The sequence below is a fragment of the Lissotriton helveticus genome, unplaced genomic scaffold, assembly GCF_964261635.1.
Source record: "Lissotriton helveticus unplaced genomic scaffold, aLisHel1.1 SCAFFOLD_754, whole genome shotgun sequence".
Lineage (NCBI taxonomy): Eukaryota > Metazoa > Chordata > Amphibia > Caudata > Salamandridae > Lissotriton > Lissotriton helveticus.
The window spans coordinates 305,253-326,162 of NW_027611989.1; the positions used below are offsets into that span (position 1 = coordinate 305,253).

Here is a 20,910-nt window from a genome sequence, read left to right on the forward strand (position 1 = left end):
TTTATCTGCAGCTTTGCTCCACCACTTCTGTGGTAGAACCCAATCACCACAGATCCACACATCCCAAACAATCGGCATGTGGGAGCATTGCTGCCGAATTCTCTGGTCCGAGTCTGTCTGGGGATATTTTAAAGCTGAGGAATCAGCAGTAAAAAGTATCCAACAGAAGTACAAGGTTCCATGATCAATTACACAGAATGTTCTATGGATAGTCATACTTTCCATTAGAAACTGATGTTGACATGAGATCAGGGGCTCTCCAGAAAATGTTTTAGAACACCAGCATCCAGATGAAAAAAAAACCACATGTACCGCATAGATTCAGAGGTGTTACATGAAGAATGCTCAGGCTTGGGAAGTTCCACCGTCTATATTTTCTATGGATACCAACAATGATCAAAATAATCGTAGTACCTGTGCAGGTTTCAGAAAATGAGCTTTCTTCACCTACAAGTGGTAGCACATTTAAAAAGGAACTAATACCTTTGAGTCTCCATTTTGTTCAATTTTCAGTACAGTGATGCTTTACCTTAAAGGTGAAGGACTATTGGAGACAGCTCCAGGAATTTGAGATGAAACACTCACTGCTCAAACAAAGACAAGCCACATTAACTGTGAAACCTGTTTATAGCAATACAAGGTCTTATCGTCTCACCTTTCCCAAATTAAGTGACGTCCCGTTTTGACGGATACCAAAAGGAATGCAACATATAAACCCTTTTATGGAAGTAAAGGGTATACCTGAAGACCAATCAAGAGATAAAGGGGAAATGTGCGTATCCTAGTTTAAATCATTTGATGACAGTGCAATTCAGAGAACACATTTCAGTGACCATTGTGTAAAAAACGCAGCCAGCCATCTTGAAATAAGAATCTTTAAGAAACAGGTGTGTATTATAAAAAAAAGAATTCCAACAGACTGGTTGTCATGGGTTTCTGAAAATTATGCTCTGAATAAAGCTTAGAAATGGTACGCTTGAATCTACTGCAAAACAATCACAATGTACACATTCATCCAAAAGAACATTAACAAATATAACTACGAGGCGCAAGACTGAAGCAGGAACGTTAATTATAGCCATTCAATGCAGAAAGAAGGCGTTAACTTATTAACTAAAGAAATGTTGTTAAGTGATGTTTGTCCAAGCCAAAGCACTTCTTTAGTAATGAACAATAGAGGACATGGGGAGCACTAGTAGGGAAAAACACTACTTCAAAAGCCAGGAAAGGGTATTATCTGTAAACTACAAGCAGCAGTGCCAAGGTCAACCCTGAAGAAGCAAAGTGCACAAAAAGCAATTACCATAGCTGCTTCTGAATCAAGTCCAATATCCCTCCGAAATGTTACTCAGTAAGTACCAGCAATAGGAATTTGTTCAAAATGGCTGCCACATTAGTGGATTATTAAAAAAAAAAACAATATAAAAAAAGCATAATTATAAGCGGTTATAAAACACTTCATTAGGGATGTTGGAGCTGGTCTACCACATGCAGCATTACATGTACCTACCGTTTCGGTCGGTCTGGGGAGTAGTGGTGGGTGTGCGATTAGTTTTAAGTTTGTTCAACGCTCCACTAACAATATCTGAAATGTAAGATACACAAAGCTAATGCAACTTAAAAATCAGATCATCTTGCTGTTCTACAACCAAGAGAGTACACTTACTTATGGTGTGGTTGTACTAAAGGACAAGTTGAGTCCTGGGCAAAAAGCATGGCAGTGAAAGGAATACACATTGTGCAGTGCTCAGATTCCCTATTGAAGCAAGATTTTTCTTCATGCGCACTATTTGGAGATCGTAGTTGAAGGTCAAATTTGCAGAGGGAACTGGGCCACAGATGAGGTAACTACTGCCATAGTGCACACTGAAGATGACTATCAGGTCATTAGGGTTTTTCCAGAGTGGAAGGTGCTGTGGGAACATGTTTACACATAGAAAATACTACAACTTGTAAAATACTGCGTGCAGCAGGGGCTTGAATCAGTATTTTCCAGCACACGCACCAGTAAGGTTTAATTTTGCATAGGGGTTATGGACAAACCTCAAAAATACCATATCCTGATACGCATTATTCTTGACATACATGCAAGAACATCCTCCTCACCTCCCACACTGCGCCGTCTCCTCTTCTTACGCTCACCAGGAGACTCCCATTCACCATCCTCGTAGTTCTCCAAGAAGGGCATGGGACAGCCAGCATCAACTCCAAGCATAGCAGGGATCTTCTCCAGAATGGAATCAGGAATACGCCCTGCGTCACCAAGAGAACGAGTATTTCAGAAACTGTAGATTTAGACAGTACATTGAAACAAGGAAAGTGATGGGAACTTTCGACCAACTAGGTCTGTTAAACAGGGGGCGGCCAATCTAGTTGACAATCGTACCGACATGCGCAACCTATATATGGGAAAATGAACTGGAGGATCATCTTTGGAAATAGACAATGAATTATTTGAAACTGAACTTCTAGATTTTAGGAACTCATATGCTATATCAAGAACTGACTGCACAAAGCGAAACCCAAAGAATGTACTATACTTCTATATAAATTCTGTAATTATGCACTCAAGATTTGAAAGACTACTTTAGCATATGTTTTTATAGTATTTGCTAAAATAACCTTCATAAATGTTTTCCCAAAGGCTCTACTTTGTGATACTTACCAGAACAACCCAACATATCTACATATAGATGCACCTGTAATTATCTAATCATGAATCTGAAAGATTGTACTATAGCTTTTTTTAATGATTTAATAAAGGTAACGTTATGTTTTGCTTTATATTACTATTATAATTTAGATTGTCTTCTCTCTGAAAATAATTATTTTATACATTAGAACTTTAAACCAGTGGGATTTCTTGTTTATTATTCAGGTGTAGGACTGCAGTGCCCTTTTTACAGACTTAAAATCCCAGGATACTTTGTTTCATTTAAAATATTGTTGACTTCAAGGTTGAAAGACAAACTACATGTTCAGTGAGTTTAGCTGCCAATGGAAACTAAGAAATAAACATAAAATTAGAGGAAATTACAGGGTTGGCGCCTGTTATTTTTCAACAATAGGACAATCCAAACAGCTTTCCAGCTGTCTGTAGTTCTGGAATACAAGGAGGAATTGCATAGTGTCATAGAAAGAGGCGCAACTACCTGAACCACTGCTTTTAAATGACGGACAGCCTTTGCCGTCCCAAGATAGAATTCAAAGTACCCACTGGTATTAAATCCTTTTTAAAACAACTTTCATGAACAGCAGGTGCCACAGCCACAGTGTGGTTTAGTGCGCACTCAGTCCCAGTGAAGTTTCTTGATTTTTTTTCCCCCTATCTTCATGGCAACACATGTCTGCAAGTCAAAGAATCTGCAACTTTCTCCTGAGCTGCAACACATTACTTGCCACGTTCACTGATTTCAACAGCAAAGACCCCGACACAAGAACATTAGCATGTGCTTCTATGCCTACCTAGTATCAAGATTGGGAGTAGACTAGCCCAAAACCTTGCCATTAACTCCCTGGGGGAGTCGGCTGGGAGATTACTAAGTAGGGGAAAAACACACAGACACAATATTTAATGCAATCATGAATTAACAAGTTTCAGGACTGGCACCCACAAACCAAAAACAGTCAAGAGGGCCAGTTTTAGACATGATCACAAAAATACTCTTCCTCCTTCAATCCCCCCTCCCCCATCTCCCGCCGTTTTTTTACGCCAATCCTCTCTTCTCAATTCTGTCTCAATCCTCTCTAGACGTTTCCTCAAGCCTATCTCCCCAAACACTCCTCAATCCTACCACCCCAAACATTCCTCCCCAATCCTCCTAATTCCCAGTCCTGAAACTTATCCCAGTCCTTGCAAGCCCCCTTACTTAACCTAATCCTCCTCAACGTTCTCTTCCCACTAAACCCCAAATCCTGCACCCCATGCAATCCTCATCCAGTACTTGCCCAGGTCATTTCCATCTTCTCCCAAGTCCTCTCTCCACCTATTTGCTTCCCCAAGTTTTACCTGTGCTCCAATCTGATCCCTAGTCCTACTCATCTTCCAAGTCCTCTACCAAAACACCCAAGCACCTTAAATAACCATGAAAGTAAATTTTAGCTATCACCTTGTTGCATCTGCAGCAATAGTTCCCTGAATATTACTCCCCATCATATCAATAGGGCAGAATACTTTCCATAGTGAATACAAGTTTATGGCCACTGCACTATATTAACCACAATATATTAAATAGTGGGAGTTATGGATCACAATAAGAAAGGGAAAAATAAAGTTAACTGAAGAAAAGGTTGTTTATAACCTGCGTCATTGAGATAGTAAACCACGCATTTTAGCTCACCAACATAATGGAATCTTTACATCCAGAATATGCAAGCCATCCCTTTTTTTCCAGGCTCATTGTATTTTTTTATGGTTCAGAATTAAACTTCGCCTAGCTTTAGTAAAGGTAAGTTTCAATTCTATTAAGGACACGGAGGCGCGGATTATGCCTTCTTCCTTCGCTTCATTTTAACAGCAGCCATTTTAAAACACAAAACTACTTTTTCCATGAACACCAGGCAAAAGTCCAAGTCCAAAAGTCCTTCCTCTCGGCCTGTAGCATGGTCCCAACGTGGTCCTTCCTCTGTTCACTCCTCTTTCTTTGCTGCAAGTTAAGTTGCTTTTTTCTCTTCTGCTGTATAATATGGTGTTTAATGTTGTTGAGGGCGTACAGTAGTATGTTTCTTTTATGTGATAATCTGAATCCTTTCCAGATTCCGTGCCAGTCGCGGGAAACTTGTGTGCTTTACGCACCGTTTTGCCCACTATTTACTGCGGTTGAGATCCTCCCATCGCTTGGGGGCGCTGTGGCACCTCTCTCGGCAGCACGAGTTTCCCTTCAAACTTACTGCCAAATGCACGCGGTCCTGAGGAGAAGCCAAACCTGGTCTCTAGCTACCCGAGTGACACTTGCTGGGTCTTTATTCCCCAAGTGTATTTACACCATACGAGGTCTGCTCCCGACACCCTGCAGGGTCTGAATGTGCAGTTGAGAGCGCAGTGTGGGACACTGTCTCCGATGGCACTAGCCCACATTAGCCAACAGAGTGTGTCCCAAGGGATCAGCTCGCGAATTGTGTGCCTCTGGTCCACCCATTTCATTCTGGGACCCCTCCCCACCATAATCTCTGCTCCCAGCACTCGCAGAAATTGCCGGTAGTGTCACGCGTGTGCTTCACACATTGAGTCACTATAGCCAGACTTGCCATGCAGTCAGACCAAGATCAGTACCAGGAGATGGGCTCCTTGTCCTTCCTCCAATAGGACGATGAGTTTTATCAGGCAGTGGATGATTCCATACATAGGGCAGTAAACCAGGCCATGGAGCCTTTGGAGCAGGGCATGTCAGCGCAGATTGCCAAATGGGCTGAACCAGCGCCAGATCTACCAAAGGCCCCCCAAACACCCCAGGAGGGAGGGGCACCCTCTCCCCCGAAGCAAAAGTGTGACTCTAGGGTGGACATAGATGTGTTTGCACGCCTAAAGCAGGCCTTTTTTATGTTTCTGGACTAAGTTGTCTGATGTACTAGGGAAGCACGTGAAGAATAATATATATATATATATATATATATATATATCCAATTCACCATGTTCCCGTCAGCAACCAACGATTCCCGCCTTGCTTCGACAAAAACCTCGGACACAGACCTTCAGATAAGTGCAAATTTATTTAGTTCCTTGCAGATTTAGTCGCATAACGTTTCGGCTCCGTGGAGCCTTGATCACATGACAACGTGTATAATCACAGTGCTCATATTTAAAGTGACAGTGTTTAATTGATTGAGACCTCGTGACTTGCTGCAGCATAAACATGGAAGAAAGATTTGTAAGATCGGTTGCCTGTGTCAAATACTCCTGACTTTTTAAATACATACAAAATAACTGTACACGTTGTGCAAAGATTGCAAGTAAATCAATGCTCATGTTAATAATGAACATATATTACTTCGGCAGTGCCAACCTAGTATACTCGTGCTAAAATAACACATTGTCCTAGTCATTCACCACTGAGCATATTATATCACCGCAGGTCGCAGCCATTTATTTAATGTGAAATTGCTTAAAGTAGCTTCGGCATATTAATACATGTATTTTACTGACAACCTACTGTAGTTCTGCATCCATATATGTATATTACTGTTAGCTGCAATCACGGCATAAATGCTCTAATAATTGGCTGCTATTGGTATTTATTTATTCAAAGTTTTATATAGCGCGAACAGGATCCTTACAGATATCAGAGCGCTTCACAAAGACAGGGTAGGGGCAGAAAGGGGTCAACAGAGATACTGGGAACAGTATAAAAGTCAATAACATGGTAATAACATGGATAATAAAAAAACATACATAAAACCAATCCATATACAATCAGGTAAGGAAGTAATATAGGACAGCACAAGTCATTGATCCAATACAGAGGTGTTCAGGTGGATCAGTAAACCAACGTGTATCATATCTTGGTCGGTAGTAAGAGAGTAGCGTAGTAGTGCCACTCTACAAGTAGAGTGTAGTGCCAAGGGATAGGGTGAGCAGTGATACAAGGCAATGCAGAGACTCTGAACCAACATCTATAACGATCAGGAGATCTTGGCCAGAAGGATGGTTTTCACCTCTTTCTTGAAGAGTGCCGTGGAGGAGATCAGCCTGGTTTCCGGAGGGAGCGCATTCCAGATCCTGGGTGCCATTCCTGAGAAGGAGCGCTTGTAGGTTTTCCCTTTCCGGAATCTACGAGGTTTCAGGAGTAGATTTTTTGTACTCCTATTGGTTCTCGAACCTCCTGATATAGACAGCTTTTGAGCGAGGTAGTTGGGTGCCTTGTGGTGCACGGCCGCGTGAGTCATAACTGCAATTTTTAGCTGTATTCTGGCTTCAAAAGGCAGCCATTTTAGAGACTTTAAGTCTGGGGATATGTGCGAATGCTTTCTAGAGCCAGTAATGAGTCTCGCGGCAGCGTTCAGGGAGGCTCTTAAGGGTGCTGTTGTGGATAGCGGGAGACCGCTGAGGGCCGCAATTCCGTAGTCTATTCGAGGGATGACTAAAGCTTGTACAGCAGTTTGGAAGTCTTTGGCCGGGAGGAAGGGTTTAATTTTCCTCAGCGTGTTAATTTGGAAATTAGCTGCTTTTGTGGCTTTGCTGACGTGCTGCTGCATGTTGAGCTTGGCGTCGAGTGTGATGCCTAGGGATTTCGCAGAGTCCACGATGGTAGGTTGGACATTGAGTGCCGTTAGGTTGTTGAGCCAGGTTTGGGTGGTGGAGGTTTTCGCCGGGGGTGAGATGAGTAGGAACTCAGTTTTCAGAGCATTTAGTTTGAGGTGATTATCGGCCAGCCAAGATTGGGTGTTAATAAGCGTGGAATTCAGATGTTTGATATCTTCCGGGGATTGTAACTTTAGATAGAGTTGTGTGTCATCGGCGTACATATGGAATTGAACATTGGATGCTTGAAGCAAGGTGGCGAGCGGTTCCATAACGAGGTTGAACAGTGTAGGGGAGAGGGTGGATCCTTGTGGAACACCTAGATCTGCAGGCATAGGTGTAGATATCACATTGTCGATCTTGAACCTCTGAGACCGGTTGTGAAGGAAGGACGAAAACCACTTGAGAACAGTTCCCGATAGCCCCATTCGAGTATTTAGCAGCTCCAGCAAGTTCTCATGTTTGACCGTGTCAAATGCTGACGAGAGGTCAAGAAGGATGAGGAGGCAGGACTCATTGCGATCCAGAATTTGGAGGGCGTCATCAATTATGTGTGTCATAGCTGTTTCCGTGCTATGTTTCGCTCTGAAGCCTGATTGATGAGGGTTGAGGAGGTCAAATTGATCAATGTGTTTTGTTAGTTGGAGTTGGACACATTTCTCCAGCAGTTTGGCCAGGGTGGGGATATTGGTGATGGGCCGATAGTTGTTTAGGTCAGACGGATCAGCTGTAGGTTTCTTGAGTATAGGCGTGACTTGCCCCACCTTAAGGGAGTCTGGAATGTGGCCTTGTTGCAAAGAGCTGTTGATGATCTTGGTCCAGAGAGGGAGGAGCAAGGGGATAAAGTCTTTTACAGCATTAGCAGGTAGAGGGTCTGTGAGGTGATTAGAGGGCTTCAAGGTGCAGAGCAGTTTGTGTATTGCTTCTTCCGAATAGGTATCAAAGTACTGCCAGGATGCCTTGTTTTTAGGTTGAGTGTCTGCCATTCTGGTGTGGTTGGGGTATCGGCTTACATCCATGATGAGGTCATTTCTTATGTTGTCAGTCTTTAGTTTAAAGAAAGCAGAGAAGGCTTCACAGTGTGGTGTGTCATTTGTTGTGCTGTTTGATTGTGTGGGTTGTGCCTTTGTTTGGGTCTTGATTAGCTCGAACAGTTTTCTCGGCCTGTTCTTCGCTTGGTCCAACTGGCGGCTGAAGAAGTCCGACTTTGTGCGCTTTATTTTCCTAAAGTAGGCATTTCTCTTGTTCTTAAGTTTTTTGAGTATCCTGTAAAGTGCAAGTGTGTTGACAGTCCAAATTGGCAATGTAAACATGTTATAGACTAAAATATCTGGGTGCCCTGCTGCATCCCAGTTGCACTCAGCTACAGTATATGGAATGCTCAAACAATGCTAGTGTAAAAACATAATGTAAACGTAATACACATAGGCTATTGTGGCTGCCCATAAAGTGCAAATGTGGTCTCAGTGCAAATTAGCAATGTAAACATCCTCTTGGATTTAAAATATCTGGGTGCCTCACTGCATCCCTATTGCACTCAGCCCTAGTATATAATAATCTAAAACAATGCTGCAGTATGAAAACGCAATGTAAACCTAATACACAAAAACTTATGAGGCTGTCCAACCCCATAAATGATGCAGTTCCTGCGGTTCGCGGGTTAAATACCCATGGATGATAGCTGCTCTAATTAAGGCCTTCTATACAGTACTTTAGTAAAGTGCAAAGATGCGTCAATGTGGAAATATGCAATACAAGCTTAATGCCAATTCCCACGGATTTCTTAATATCTATAGGCATACAACTTCCTCCTAATACTTATATAATGCTTCAAGGTCTGTAAAAATATATATCTCCACAATCTTCCGGACAAGAGCATAGACAGGCACTTGAAGTACTTAGAAATGTTTTATTGTATGAAATGCATCCTCTGTTACACGTTTCCACCCTACAGCCTTGTTCATGCCGTATATATATCAATGAACAAAAGAAAACATTCACTATTAAGATCTATCTATGAAACTTAATTTTAAGAGGACAAAGGAAATTGTATTCTAGAAAAACAAGTTATACTGATGCACAATTCAAAAGAATCTTTACTCCAAAGGATTGTCGTGCAGACGCTTTAGATACACAGCCAAGTGCAATACTCAATACACACACAAACTTAGCAATCACAAAACCGATTCCTGCTAAGGACAGGTAATCTCATGGCGCTCACAACATAAGACATGTCATAACTTGTACACACCGTTTGCCTCTCCTAGGGTGATTTGGATTCATGCAGGGATATAGAATCATCAAATAAGCAAAATCAAAATCTCAACACCCATAGACTGTGAGGTGCTCACCGATATCTTGAGCATGATCAATCAGCGTGCGCACAACAGCAGCTTGCAAACGTAGCTTCTTTTCGGTGCTTGATGACATTTTTTCACTTCCGTCGCTCGACTGTAGAAGGTTGGGGGCAAAGATCACAGCCAAGTTGCTGCTGTCCATCTTGTTCTCACTGGACCTTAAAATTAGAAGAAAGAACGTGCCCAGCTTACTTTGAATATTTTACAATAAATGCCTAGGAAAATTAGAAAGTCTTGAATTATGTAAATTCGGAAAAAACATCTACCTCTACAGATTTGGGGGGTGGGAGGGGTGTACAAAAAAAGCGGTAGGTATAATATTTGAATGATCTCAGCCATTGGTAATTACTTTGGGTTGCATTGCTGTTCGTCGTTTTTTGACCATCATGCCATCTCAGACAGGAACCAGTTGTGCAACTCAGCCTTGGCCCTGCTCCAAATGGAACAAATGCAACCCAAACTGCCAGGCCAGGTTCTCTTTGAACTAAAACACATGCAATGCCAAAAATGGGTCGGCCATTTTGGTCAGTCTGGGGTTGCTCCAGTTCCCCTTCAGAGGGAAACTCAAGCAATCGAAACTACCTGCAATGTAAGTGGACTACGCACTACTATTTCCAGCTCAGTGAGACCATAACTGACATTGTTCTTATCCAATGCAATACCTTAATTTATTAGCAACACAAGTCTCTTACTCAAGTCGTGAGGACAAGAAAATGGGACTTAAAAACGTCAACTTGACACCACTCATACCTATAGAGCAGTGGTTAAGTTGTAAAATAGATATAGATCATGTTTACATAGAAGTCTGTGGCGCAGCAACACTAAAGACTTCAAACTACACTGCAAAATGACACAAACACAAAGATCTTAACGTCTCTAGGAGATAAGCGCCCCCCAGTTAGCATACCTCGCCTTCACTGGAGGTGTGTAATGAAGGTTTGAGGTTCCGTGAATTCTGAACGCGTTCCATAAAGGTCATGGTTTCGTTATGAATTTGATATTAGCGAACCATAACTAGTTAGTGCTGCAAGTATGAGTGTTTTCATCATGTTAGACTAATGGATTCACTACGTATTTAGGGATTTCGTTCTGAACCCTTGGGTTCCATTTTGTGTATGGCAGCCATTTTGTGGTTGCCCTCACATAGGCCGATGACTGTGGCTGAACAAGTCTTTTAAGTACGTGTACACCTTAGCTCCAGTTCATGCTGACTCCTGTTTGACCTGAGTGAACTGACCCTGTTGCCTGAAGCTGACCTTGTTAAACCAGTTCCTGCCCTTTAGCTGATCAAGATTAAGGATCAGAGCACAGGACATCGTAAAAGTTTTATTGCACACAAATATGCCTTATCCTACTCTCACCTGTTTCTGCTCCTTTCTTTATGGTCTATTTACGATTGGGTTGTGCCTTTTTTTTTATTATGGGTTCGTTTGACCTGTCTAAAGAAGAATGTTGGGTTTGACCGATGATTGATCATGGGCTGGGCAACTGAAAAGTGGGTTTGTCGTCATGTGATACTTTAGTTGTGGAAACATGTGATTGGTTAAACTGTAAACAAGGAATGTTTGCCTGAACATAATGTTTGGCATAAAAAGGGATGACTTGCTGTGTAAAATTATTGAGCAGTCTCCTGAGAACTCATACCGTGATGATTTCTAGGACTTCTGTTACTGGCTGCAGCCAATAAATTTGATCTTTGACGCCACCAAGAAGAGTCCTGTGTCTCTGTATTCTAAGACAGGTGGAACCCGAAGACTTTGGGCGTGCCCCTGGCGCCGCTGGGTATTAAATAACCCGGTTCTTCAGGTTAAGGACCAATATTGAGGGAAAGAACCTACTCATCAGGTATGAACTCAAGAGGACCAGGTGGTCAGCCAATCGCTGGCCGCCAGCTCTCCTTTAAGATTCAGGATGTCAATACCTGCACCTCCAGCCACACCCCAGGAATAAGACTCCAGACAGACTTGTGTTCTTCAGCATCCATACCAGAAATAATATAATAATAAAATAATAATAATAATAATAATAATAATAATAATAATAATAATAAATAATAATCCACATTTGTAAAGCGCACAATCACCCGTAAGGGTCTCTAGGCGCTGGGGGCCGTCGGGAAGATTAAGCAAGCTATTGCCCAGAGTCACATGGTGCTGGGCTAACCTGCCGCCGGAGCCGGGGATCGAACCCTGATCCCCAGATTCCAGCGTCAGTCGCCCTGGCCGCGGCGCCACACCTCTCCCACTTTGGGACACATTGGACAGGGGACCCACTCATGCCACCTCAAGGCAGCAACCACCCTGCAATAATTCTGGATTTGAGCTTCGAACCATGTTAACATGGCACACTGAAGTCAGTCTCTCAAGTGTTGGCATGCCACACAACTCTTTCGCTAAGCCAGCATTTATATCCAATTAAGTTCCTTAGCAAATGCAAATTTGGGCGATAAATAGTAAATAGCTCATTCGTAGTTTAGAGCGGAATGGATCGCAGCGAGTTGTTCAAGGGTCCGGTAAACCTGCAGTTATTGTTTTATCAGAAGTCATGGCTTATTAGGAGAAGTGCCACAGAGCTTGGCTTATGGACCAGTAGAGACTCGAAATCTTTTATAACAAACAATCTTGCCGACACGAAGTTAAATGACATCTTTGCAACTAAGCACCCGAATCACAGTCTGTCCAACATTTGCAAATCCTTCTCATAGATTTATTTGGCTAGTAGTAGAAAAAGGTTATTTATTTTTAGAAAAGTTGCACTGTGCATAAAAAAAATGACACCTTTCCTACTTCTTACGAGCAAATCATGGAGATTAAGATGGCGGGTAGTGCCCTGAATCAGCTTGCAGCAAGCACATGGAGCTTAAGAAACAGGTGATCAATAAATGCTAACCATCATGCAAGAATACGGAGTTCTACCCTCTTGCACATACTCTCGACATGCACCACAAAGAGCCTAGCTAAATGTGATGAACATCGTGTCAAAATTGGCCTTCTCATTAACTCAGTCATATGCTATGCCTGCCCAAGGCCTGCTTCAGTTCACTGCAACATTGCCAGAATTAGGAGGAGAAATAAACGTTTAATTAAGGTGCAGGACAGGCACACGGACATATACATTCTCGTACCAAGCAGGACCCTGTGGTAGAAGACAAGAATACTGTCTAAGACACCAAGTGAAATTCCAGACAGAGGAAAATGTATACAAAGGAATCACAATCCCAGTACAAATTATAAAATTTGCACTGTTTTAAGTGGAAATTTACATTTGCAAGTTGCTCTTCAAAACACTGCACATTCAAGGAACTTCACAGGAGCTTCAAAACAGACTGACATTTTACTTACTTCAGGGACACCCTTTGGAGGAACCCAAAGAAGTACCGCAAAGTATCAATGGTTCGGTCTGACAGCAGGCAGGAAAGGAGCAGTGTTGCAGCAGTCCTCTCCTCCTCACTGCCCAGCTGCTGGGCTTTGAAGAAGGAATCCTGTAAATCGGGTCGCAGAATGGGCTCAGGTAGCTCCCGAAAAAACTGCTTGAGGAGTCCGGCAACATCACAAGGTGGAGCGGCGGCCAAACAGCCATCGCCAACATCCAACTGGTTCTGCAGAAATGGGTTTTTTAATTAATGTATCTTTCCGCAGCAAAGAGGAAGGAATACGGACATTATTATTTCAATACTATTTCACCAAACATCAATATCAGCATTGCAAAGAATCGAACATACTGTATTCCAAGCTCAGAGTAACCTCAGCTGTGAGCAAACTTTACACCTGTTCCTTGGTGTAAGTCCGAGACTGCTCAGAGCCACAGCTACCCAGGGTTGCACTAAGGTTTAACAAACGATAACCCGACTTGTCCTTAAGGGATTGGCAGAGTATTACACAGTGAGGAGACAAAAACCACGCCATTTAATGCAACTCATTTCTTAACAGATCTACCCATATTTGCTTCAATAATTCTTTTAATGTCTGTTTTTTTGTAACGTAGTCCTCAATGTTCTTATGTTTTGTCGCTATGGATAGTAAACCAACAACTGTCAGACACGGCCCACAGTATATAAAACTGTAAATAAAAAAAATATAATGAATGGACAAATTGCAATAAAAACTTACGGATCACCTGTGAGAAACTGGTGGAATTCTCTTCCTATGGAAAAAGCTTCCTATGAAAGAAGCATCTAATTGACATGATGGTCTCCAACGTTAGAAATCAAATACTTGCAGCAGCAGTAGATTTACAACACACTTTCTTACCTTGCAAATACTTCATAAAATCCTAAAACGTTTATGACTACTGAAGGATTGAAACCGGTTTTATAAAAATAAAATAAACTTAAAATGTTAAAATAAAGTCAACTGTAGACCGGGGAAAAAAGGACGCAGCAGGCACAAAGCTCCATTGTGCAGGTCTTTACCCATGCTTGGTAGCTTGGAATAGCTCATTATTTTCATGAGCAGACACAGGATGATAAAGGCAGCTTATGGCCACTACAAAAATCAGTCTGACAAAATGCTGAACTGAAAAATGGTTAGCTCCAGCACGAGGTTAAACGAGCAAAACCAATTTAAAATAAATTATGTTCGCTTTCATAATCCAACATTGATTTATTTAGATTTTTTTTTAAACGTTTGCATTTCCCCAAATAAAAATGCAGCTACATCGGGCGTGGCCAACAGCATGGCCGGCTAAGACGTGCTCCTTCGTAGCTCCGGGCGAGCTGCTCTGAATCCGTCGTTATACTGATGCCCAAAACCCCGTTTCGACATTCGAAGAAACGTAAGGGTACTGCCTTTCCTTGTGGGCTGCAATTGTACACCAAAGAGGCGGAAATCGGCCGAAAACAGCGGAGTAAAGATCGGAACGAGCCCGGCCGCGAGAACAAAGATGGCGGCAGCGCGCTGATCGGAAGGGATCTGCCTGGAGAGGGGAGAGCGGACGGGGCCTCCCACCGGAAGAAGGGACCGCCGCCGCATATCTGGAACGGACGGCAAGTGCTCCGCGGCAGTGTGGGGGTGGCCGTGCCTCGGAGTGTGGCGCTCTGGGGACCTGAGGCATTCCGCTACGGGCTCCGGCGAGGCCATTGAACCCCCCCTGGTGGGCGGCGCAGACACCGGAGTGAAGGAGGCCGCACGAAGGCAGCGCGACGAGGGACGGAGGCACCCGCTGGGACGGGAGGAACATACCCGTGGCACTCGGCGGTACAATCCCCTGACACCGGTATATCACCGGCGGCCGTGAGAGGAGAGGGGTGTGCTGTCTTGCCCGCTGCAGGTACCGGACCCGCCAACGCTCGTTTGGTGCATGGACGGCCTCACTGGGAGACCAGAGGAGCTCGCTGTTCTTGGCGGCCAGGGCCGACTTGCTTCATCATCGAAAGGGCACACAGGGCCCTTCTGGCAAGGCCGCCGGAGGGAGCGAGACCCCGACCTGTCATTGCACGCTTCCTCAACTTTGCGGATTGGGACCCGATACTGCGAGAGTCCAGAAAGCTGGGGGAGATCCGCGTGGAAAACACGAATATTATGATCTTCCCAGACTACAGCCAGGAAGTGCAAAAACAACGTCGCTCCTTTGACGCGGTCAAAGCGAAGCTGAGGGACATGAACATTACCTATATGCTGCTCTTCCCGGCAAAGCTAAATGTGATCTATAAGGACAAAAACACACTTCTTTAACCATCCGGAAGATGCCTGGCAGTGGTTGGAGGAACGGCCCATATTCCACAGACAGGACAACGTTAGACAAGGAGGGCAGGATAGGTCGACTCCTCACAGACCACAATGGGAACGGCCGAAGGCCCAGAGACAAAGGGCACAGAGGAATCGGCGACTGATGCCGCCTACGCCATACCCAGGACGCGCCACGGTGAACAGACGGCAAGGACGATCGGCTTCACCCGGAAGGAGCGGCGCGACTGGATCTAGATTCAGTTGCCTGGAAAGAACCGCCCGATCGGAAGGAGAAGAGAGAGAAGACTCGGAAGGCCACTCATCGGGAGGTGAAATGGGGGGCGGGGGGGGAGCGCGCTCCGTCCACTCACTGGAAAAGGCGATCCGAGATTTGGAGCGGGACGCTTCAGGGCACACGACTGACCCCTGGCCGGACACCCAGGACTCACGTTCTTGAACGGGGGCAGTCCGGGCACCTGAGATTGCAGCTCGTCGTTAAGGGGACACGCAAGTTGATACACCCTCTTTATACCTATTGCTTTCATTGGTTTCTGGCTTTTATTTGATCAAATTCCTTAGCTCTGACTCTTGAGGCTGATTAGCTGGGTATGTATTACATGTTTTACACTGAGGTGGACAGAGTAGGTTGAAAGGGGGGGGGGAATCTTTGGGAGGGCGACAGACCCTCTCCTACTCACAGTTCCGCCTTGCAGAGGGATGGGACTGAAAGGGGGGGGGGGGGAGGTGGGGGTGAGGGGGAGTTTGGTTCTGTTGAATCTGATTGGATGGGCAGGTTGGGGTAGTGGGGGGGAGGGGTTGACAGGAAGGGGCAGTTGGATGGGAGGGGGATGAACAACATGAGTAATGCATTCACCTGTCGGACAGGCACACACACTGTACACCTTGCACCACCACGATTTCGGCGGTGCCACCAGAGGCTCTTTGACACACAGGGCGGCAACACTTGAACACCTCTCGGCGCATGCCGGCAAGGGGCGTCCGGGGCCGTTTGATGAGATTCCATCACAATGGTTATGGGGACTCCAGATAGAGACACATCGCATGGGGAAGGCTTCAAGGTGATGACTTGGAACGTTAATGGTCTTGGCTGTAGGGTTAAGAGAGGTCTGGTTAATAACTATATAAAGCGCTCTGGAGCAGACGTGGTACTCCTACAGGAGACACATCTGAAGGGTACGAAATGTGCCTTCCTAGCGAGAGGGCAATATAAAGTCCTGGCCCACGCTGGGTTTACCTCTGGTTCCAGGGGGGTTGCGATAATGATAAAGAAATGCCCTCCAATGAGAGTAGCGCAAGTCTGGACCGATCCACGGGGGACATATGTAGGAGTGCGAGAAATGTGGGGAAGGAGGGAATATACATTTATCTCTGCCTATGCTCCACCCAAACTGCAGGCGGATACGCTCAGGGGAATATCAGACATTATTCTTAACACATCAGACACGGTGCAGATCCTTGAGGGGGGACTTCAATGATGTAATGAGCCCACCGGTTGATAGGACGGGAGATCGAGATAGACCCACGACCCTGACTCCGTTAGCCAAAACCATGACTGCCCTTGGCCTCCTAGACGTGTGGAGGTGGTTGCACCCGACTGCTCAGGCGTTCTCCTACTTCTCTGGGGCCCACAAAGTCTACTCCTGCTTGGACTATATTTTCATGCCGAGATAGTCGCTACAGATGTCAGATTCAGCGGAATACTGTGCTCGAGGGGTGTCTGACCACTCGCCGCTACTATTAGCTGTGGGCGGGAGGAGACAAGTTGGACTTAGCATTCTTCGGTTCTCGGCCTGGGACCTGCAGAGCCCAGAGCTCTTGAAGGGTATACCTGGCTGATAACGTGGGATCAGTAGACTCCAAGGTTGTGCTGTGGGAAGCGCTTAAAGTGGTGCTTAGAGACAGGGCACATTGTAGGCTGGCGGACGCTAGGAAGAAGGGGCAGGCAGAGATCCTAGCGCTTGAAACGCAGATAATGCAATTGGAGACAGACCTCCACCGAACTAAAGACCAAGGGACCTTGCGACAACTGGTAGATGTTCAAACCCAATATCGACAATTAGTGACCGGGGAGGCCAAGACACAGGCGCTGGCTACCCTGCACCGCATCTATGATGTGGGTGATAAGTCCGGGAAGCTTTTGGCGTGGTTGAGTAGAAAAGAGAGGGATGAGAGGTGGGTGGACAGAGTAAGGATGTGCTCGAATGCATGGGCATGTACTGATGCTGAGATAGCAGACGCTTTCGCTGCCTACTATTGGACTTTTTATGAGGCCCGTGATCTGGGGACCAAGGAGGACGCATTGAACTATATAGCTACTATTGATATCCCAAAGCTTGACGAGGCAGACTGCGAGGACTTAGAGGCCGATATTACGGTGGAAGAGGTTCGGATAGCACTCACGAAACTTCGAGCGGGTAAAGCCCCAGGCCCCAATGGATTCCCCGCGGAGTTCTTCAAGAAGACGGCAGACCTTTTGACTAAACTCCTTTTGGGCCTATTCCGTGATGCCTAAACGGAAGGTCAATTACCCTTGGACCTCAGACAGGCCACGATTATCCCAATTCATAAGGCGGGGAAGCCTCCAGATGACTGCGCGTCTTACCGCCCCATCTCCCTGCTGAATGTTGAGGCAAAGCTCTATGCCACGATACTGGCTCTTCGATTGCGCCGAGTCATAACGCCTCTGGTACATATGGACCAGACAGGGTTCATCCCGGAAAGGGCGACTAGATACAATCTCCGTAGGAGACATAACTGGCTCTGTGAAGTGGAAGGTAGGGTGGAGCCCCATTGGTTCCTGTCTTTGGACGCTGAAAAGGCGTTTGATGCAGTACATTGGCCCTTCTTGGAGGGAGTCCTGGAGCATCTGGGTTTTGGACCCAAGTTTCGACGCAAGGTTCGCCTCCTCTACTCAGGCCCTAGTGCCCGAATCAGGGTAAATGGTACGTTGTCCAGGACCTTTCCCATACAAAGGGGAACCTGGCAGGGGTGCCCCTTGTCCCCCCTCCTGTTTGCTTTATCTATCGAGGTCGTGGCATGCGCGATTAGGCAGAACCCTAGGGTGACGGGTTTCCAACTGAGACAGGCAGGGCTACAGGAGGAGAAACTGTCCCTATATGCCGATGACGTGCTGGTATATGTGACGAGGCCGGAGACTACCATACCGGCGCTCTTCTCTGAAGTGGATCAATATGGGGCCAGATCTGGATACCAAATCAATTGGCATAAGTCAACACTTTATGATCCCCGGGGTCAGACAGAGTGGCCTGAGCTACCTGAAAGATTGCAGACGACTAACGTGGGATTCCTATACCTCGGGATATTTATCACAAAGGACAGGACCGTCTCATATGACCGCAATATCAACCGTGTTGTTCGTAACTTTAAAACGGATGCGAGTAGATGGCAATTGCTTCCCCTGACACTTCTTGGACGGGCAGCCATGTTCAAAATGATCTCATTACCGAGATTTCTCTATGCATTCCAAAATGAATACTTTGAGCTGCAGCCCAAGGTTTTCCAGGAGGTGCACGCGGAACTGAGGTCCTACTTGTGGGTAGGGAAGCACCCCAGGGTTGCGCTGGCGACCCTACAGAGAAACCAGTATGATGGGGGGGATCTCGCTTCCTGACCTGGAGGCCTATTACTGGGCGGAACACCTGGCCCCCATCAATGAATGGGTCCATGCACCGGCCACACATCCTACTTACGCGCTAGAGAGACGCACTATGGGCACGCACAATTGCTTACACTACATATATGAGGGGAAGGGACGAGCCAGGCGGTTACCGGCCACTAGACTCACATTGGGAGCATGGCAGAGGGCCACGAAAGCTACGGGATGGACACATAGACCCACGAGGCAGACCCCGATCTGGGACTGCTCATGGCTGAAAGAACTTAGTAAGCTGAGAGGCTTCCGAGGTTGGGATGACATAGGCATTTCCTCCCTGGGGGATGTGGTAAAGAGCGGGACTAAGTCATTTCAGTTCCTACAGGCTGAATTTGGGCTGCACCGCTCACAGTTTTTCAAATATATACAACTCAGACATGCGTGGCGGGCGGAAAGGACATTACAGGAGACACTCCCTGAATACGCCCCTCTGGAAGGCCGCCTGTTACAGGAAAAGATCCCGGAAATGGCTGTCTCCCTGACATACAAGTCAATCATGAATAATAAACCAGATAGGCTGACTGGACTACGGGCCGTTTGGGAGAAAGAAGTGGGAGAGATGGATGATATAGACTGGGGGGTAGTATTAATGCACCCTAGGGAGGTAGCGATTAAATCGCGACTCCGCCTGATACAATTTAAGATCCTACACAGCGTGTACTTCGACAGACTGCGGCTCTTTAAGATGGGGAGAGTGTCTGACCCTAGCTGTCTGCGAAGTGGAATGGCGAATGGTGATTTCTTACACACAGTGTGGTCGTGCCCACATATACAAACCTATTGGGGGGAGGTCACCGCTGAACTGGGTGAGTTACTAGAGGTGGATATCCCGTTGGACCCGAAGCTCATTCTCCTGGGGATGACGAATGATGTGGACCTGGCCCATCCACTGCTGATCTTTTTAGCCCTAGCGCTGGTGGTGGCCAAGAGGGACATAGCCAGGAAATGGGGGGCACCGGATACACCCCAATTAGGTGAATGGAGGAGGGGAATGGATTTGTACATGGCGACCGAAAGGGTCATGTATAGGACGAGAGGGTGCCCGAAGAAATTTCGTAGAGTATGGTGCAAGTGGAGGCGTTACCATGGTTTGGATGGAGGACTATGAGAATTGCTGTTTGTGTGTAACTACGATGTGTCCACAAGGAAGAGCTGTTCGAGCCCAAGGTGCTATGCACTACGAAAGTATTGTTCGGTTATTAATACATATGTGTTTGATTATTGCTAGGGAGAACCTAAATTTTGTTCGAACGTGTGGGGGGGGTGTGGTGGGGGACGTGAGGCCTTTTGCCTGACAGTGACATGCTTGCTCTGTACTTGTTTTCAGGTGCTGAAAATAATAAAAATGTTTTTTTTTTAAATGCAGCTACATCATAATTCACATAATTAACATTTGCAATGTCAACAAGGAGTATTCCCCTTTTTTTTTTATAAATGTGCCAGACTGGCTTCACAATGGAGTACCCTGATATTTGCTCAAGGCAAGCATAGAGCCCATACGAGCGGAAAATCATGGACACAGGTTGATGAAACCCATATAAGCCAATGAATTAACCTCTGCTCTATAAACTACTTCCACGTAATATTGCTAATAACCCCACCTATCTACATACCTTCAATGCCTTCAGCCGAACAACAGAACCAGATTTTCTAAAAAGTCCCTCTGTGCTGGCATGGAGTTCCAAATGTTTGCACGCGGCAACAACAAAGCTAAGGAAAAGAACATAATGGTTACATTTGTCAGGACACTGCATGTTCAGAGTAGTTGTAAGATCATACATAATCCGCACACCAATAGTAAGGGACAGCGCTTTCTACAGATGGCCGAAGATTAATTAAAGACACAAGAAACAGACTTATGCACAAAATCAGACTAGGCAACAGAAGCAATGGCTACCACGACACACTGAGACAGTAGAAACAGCGAGTAGATGACAGACTGCTCAGAACAGAACA

General features: G+C 45.5%; 1 protein-coding gene across 2 annotated transcripts in view; it reads right to left on the reverse strand.

Moving 5' to 3' along the window:
• Positions 1–20,660, reverse strand: part of LOC144807490 (rho GTPase-activating protein 11A-like) — a 138,558-nt gene extending 117,898 nt beyond the window's left edge. The window contains exons 1-5 of one of the 2 annotated variants that reach the window (XM_078673128.1): positions 20,568–20,660; positions 12,936–13,192; positions 9,589–9,752; positions 2,107–2,253; positions 1,511–1,585 (exon numbers count right to left, since the gene is read on the reverse strand). In XM_078673128.1, the coding sequence (XP_078529254.1) occupies positions 1,511–1,585; positions 2,107–2,253; positions 9,589–9,736 (370 nt within the window). In that variant the 5' untranslated portion in view covers positions 9,737–9,752; positions 12,936–13,192; positions 20,568–20,660. The remainder of the gene's footprint in view (positions 1–1,510; positions 1,586–2,106; positions 2,254–9,588; positions 9,753–12,935; positions 13,193–20,567) is intronic. The other variant, XM_078673129.1, reaches the window with a different exon arrangement.
• Positions 20,661–20,910: the final 250 nt, after the last annotated feature.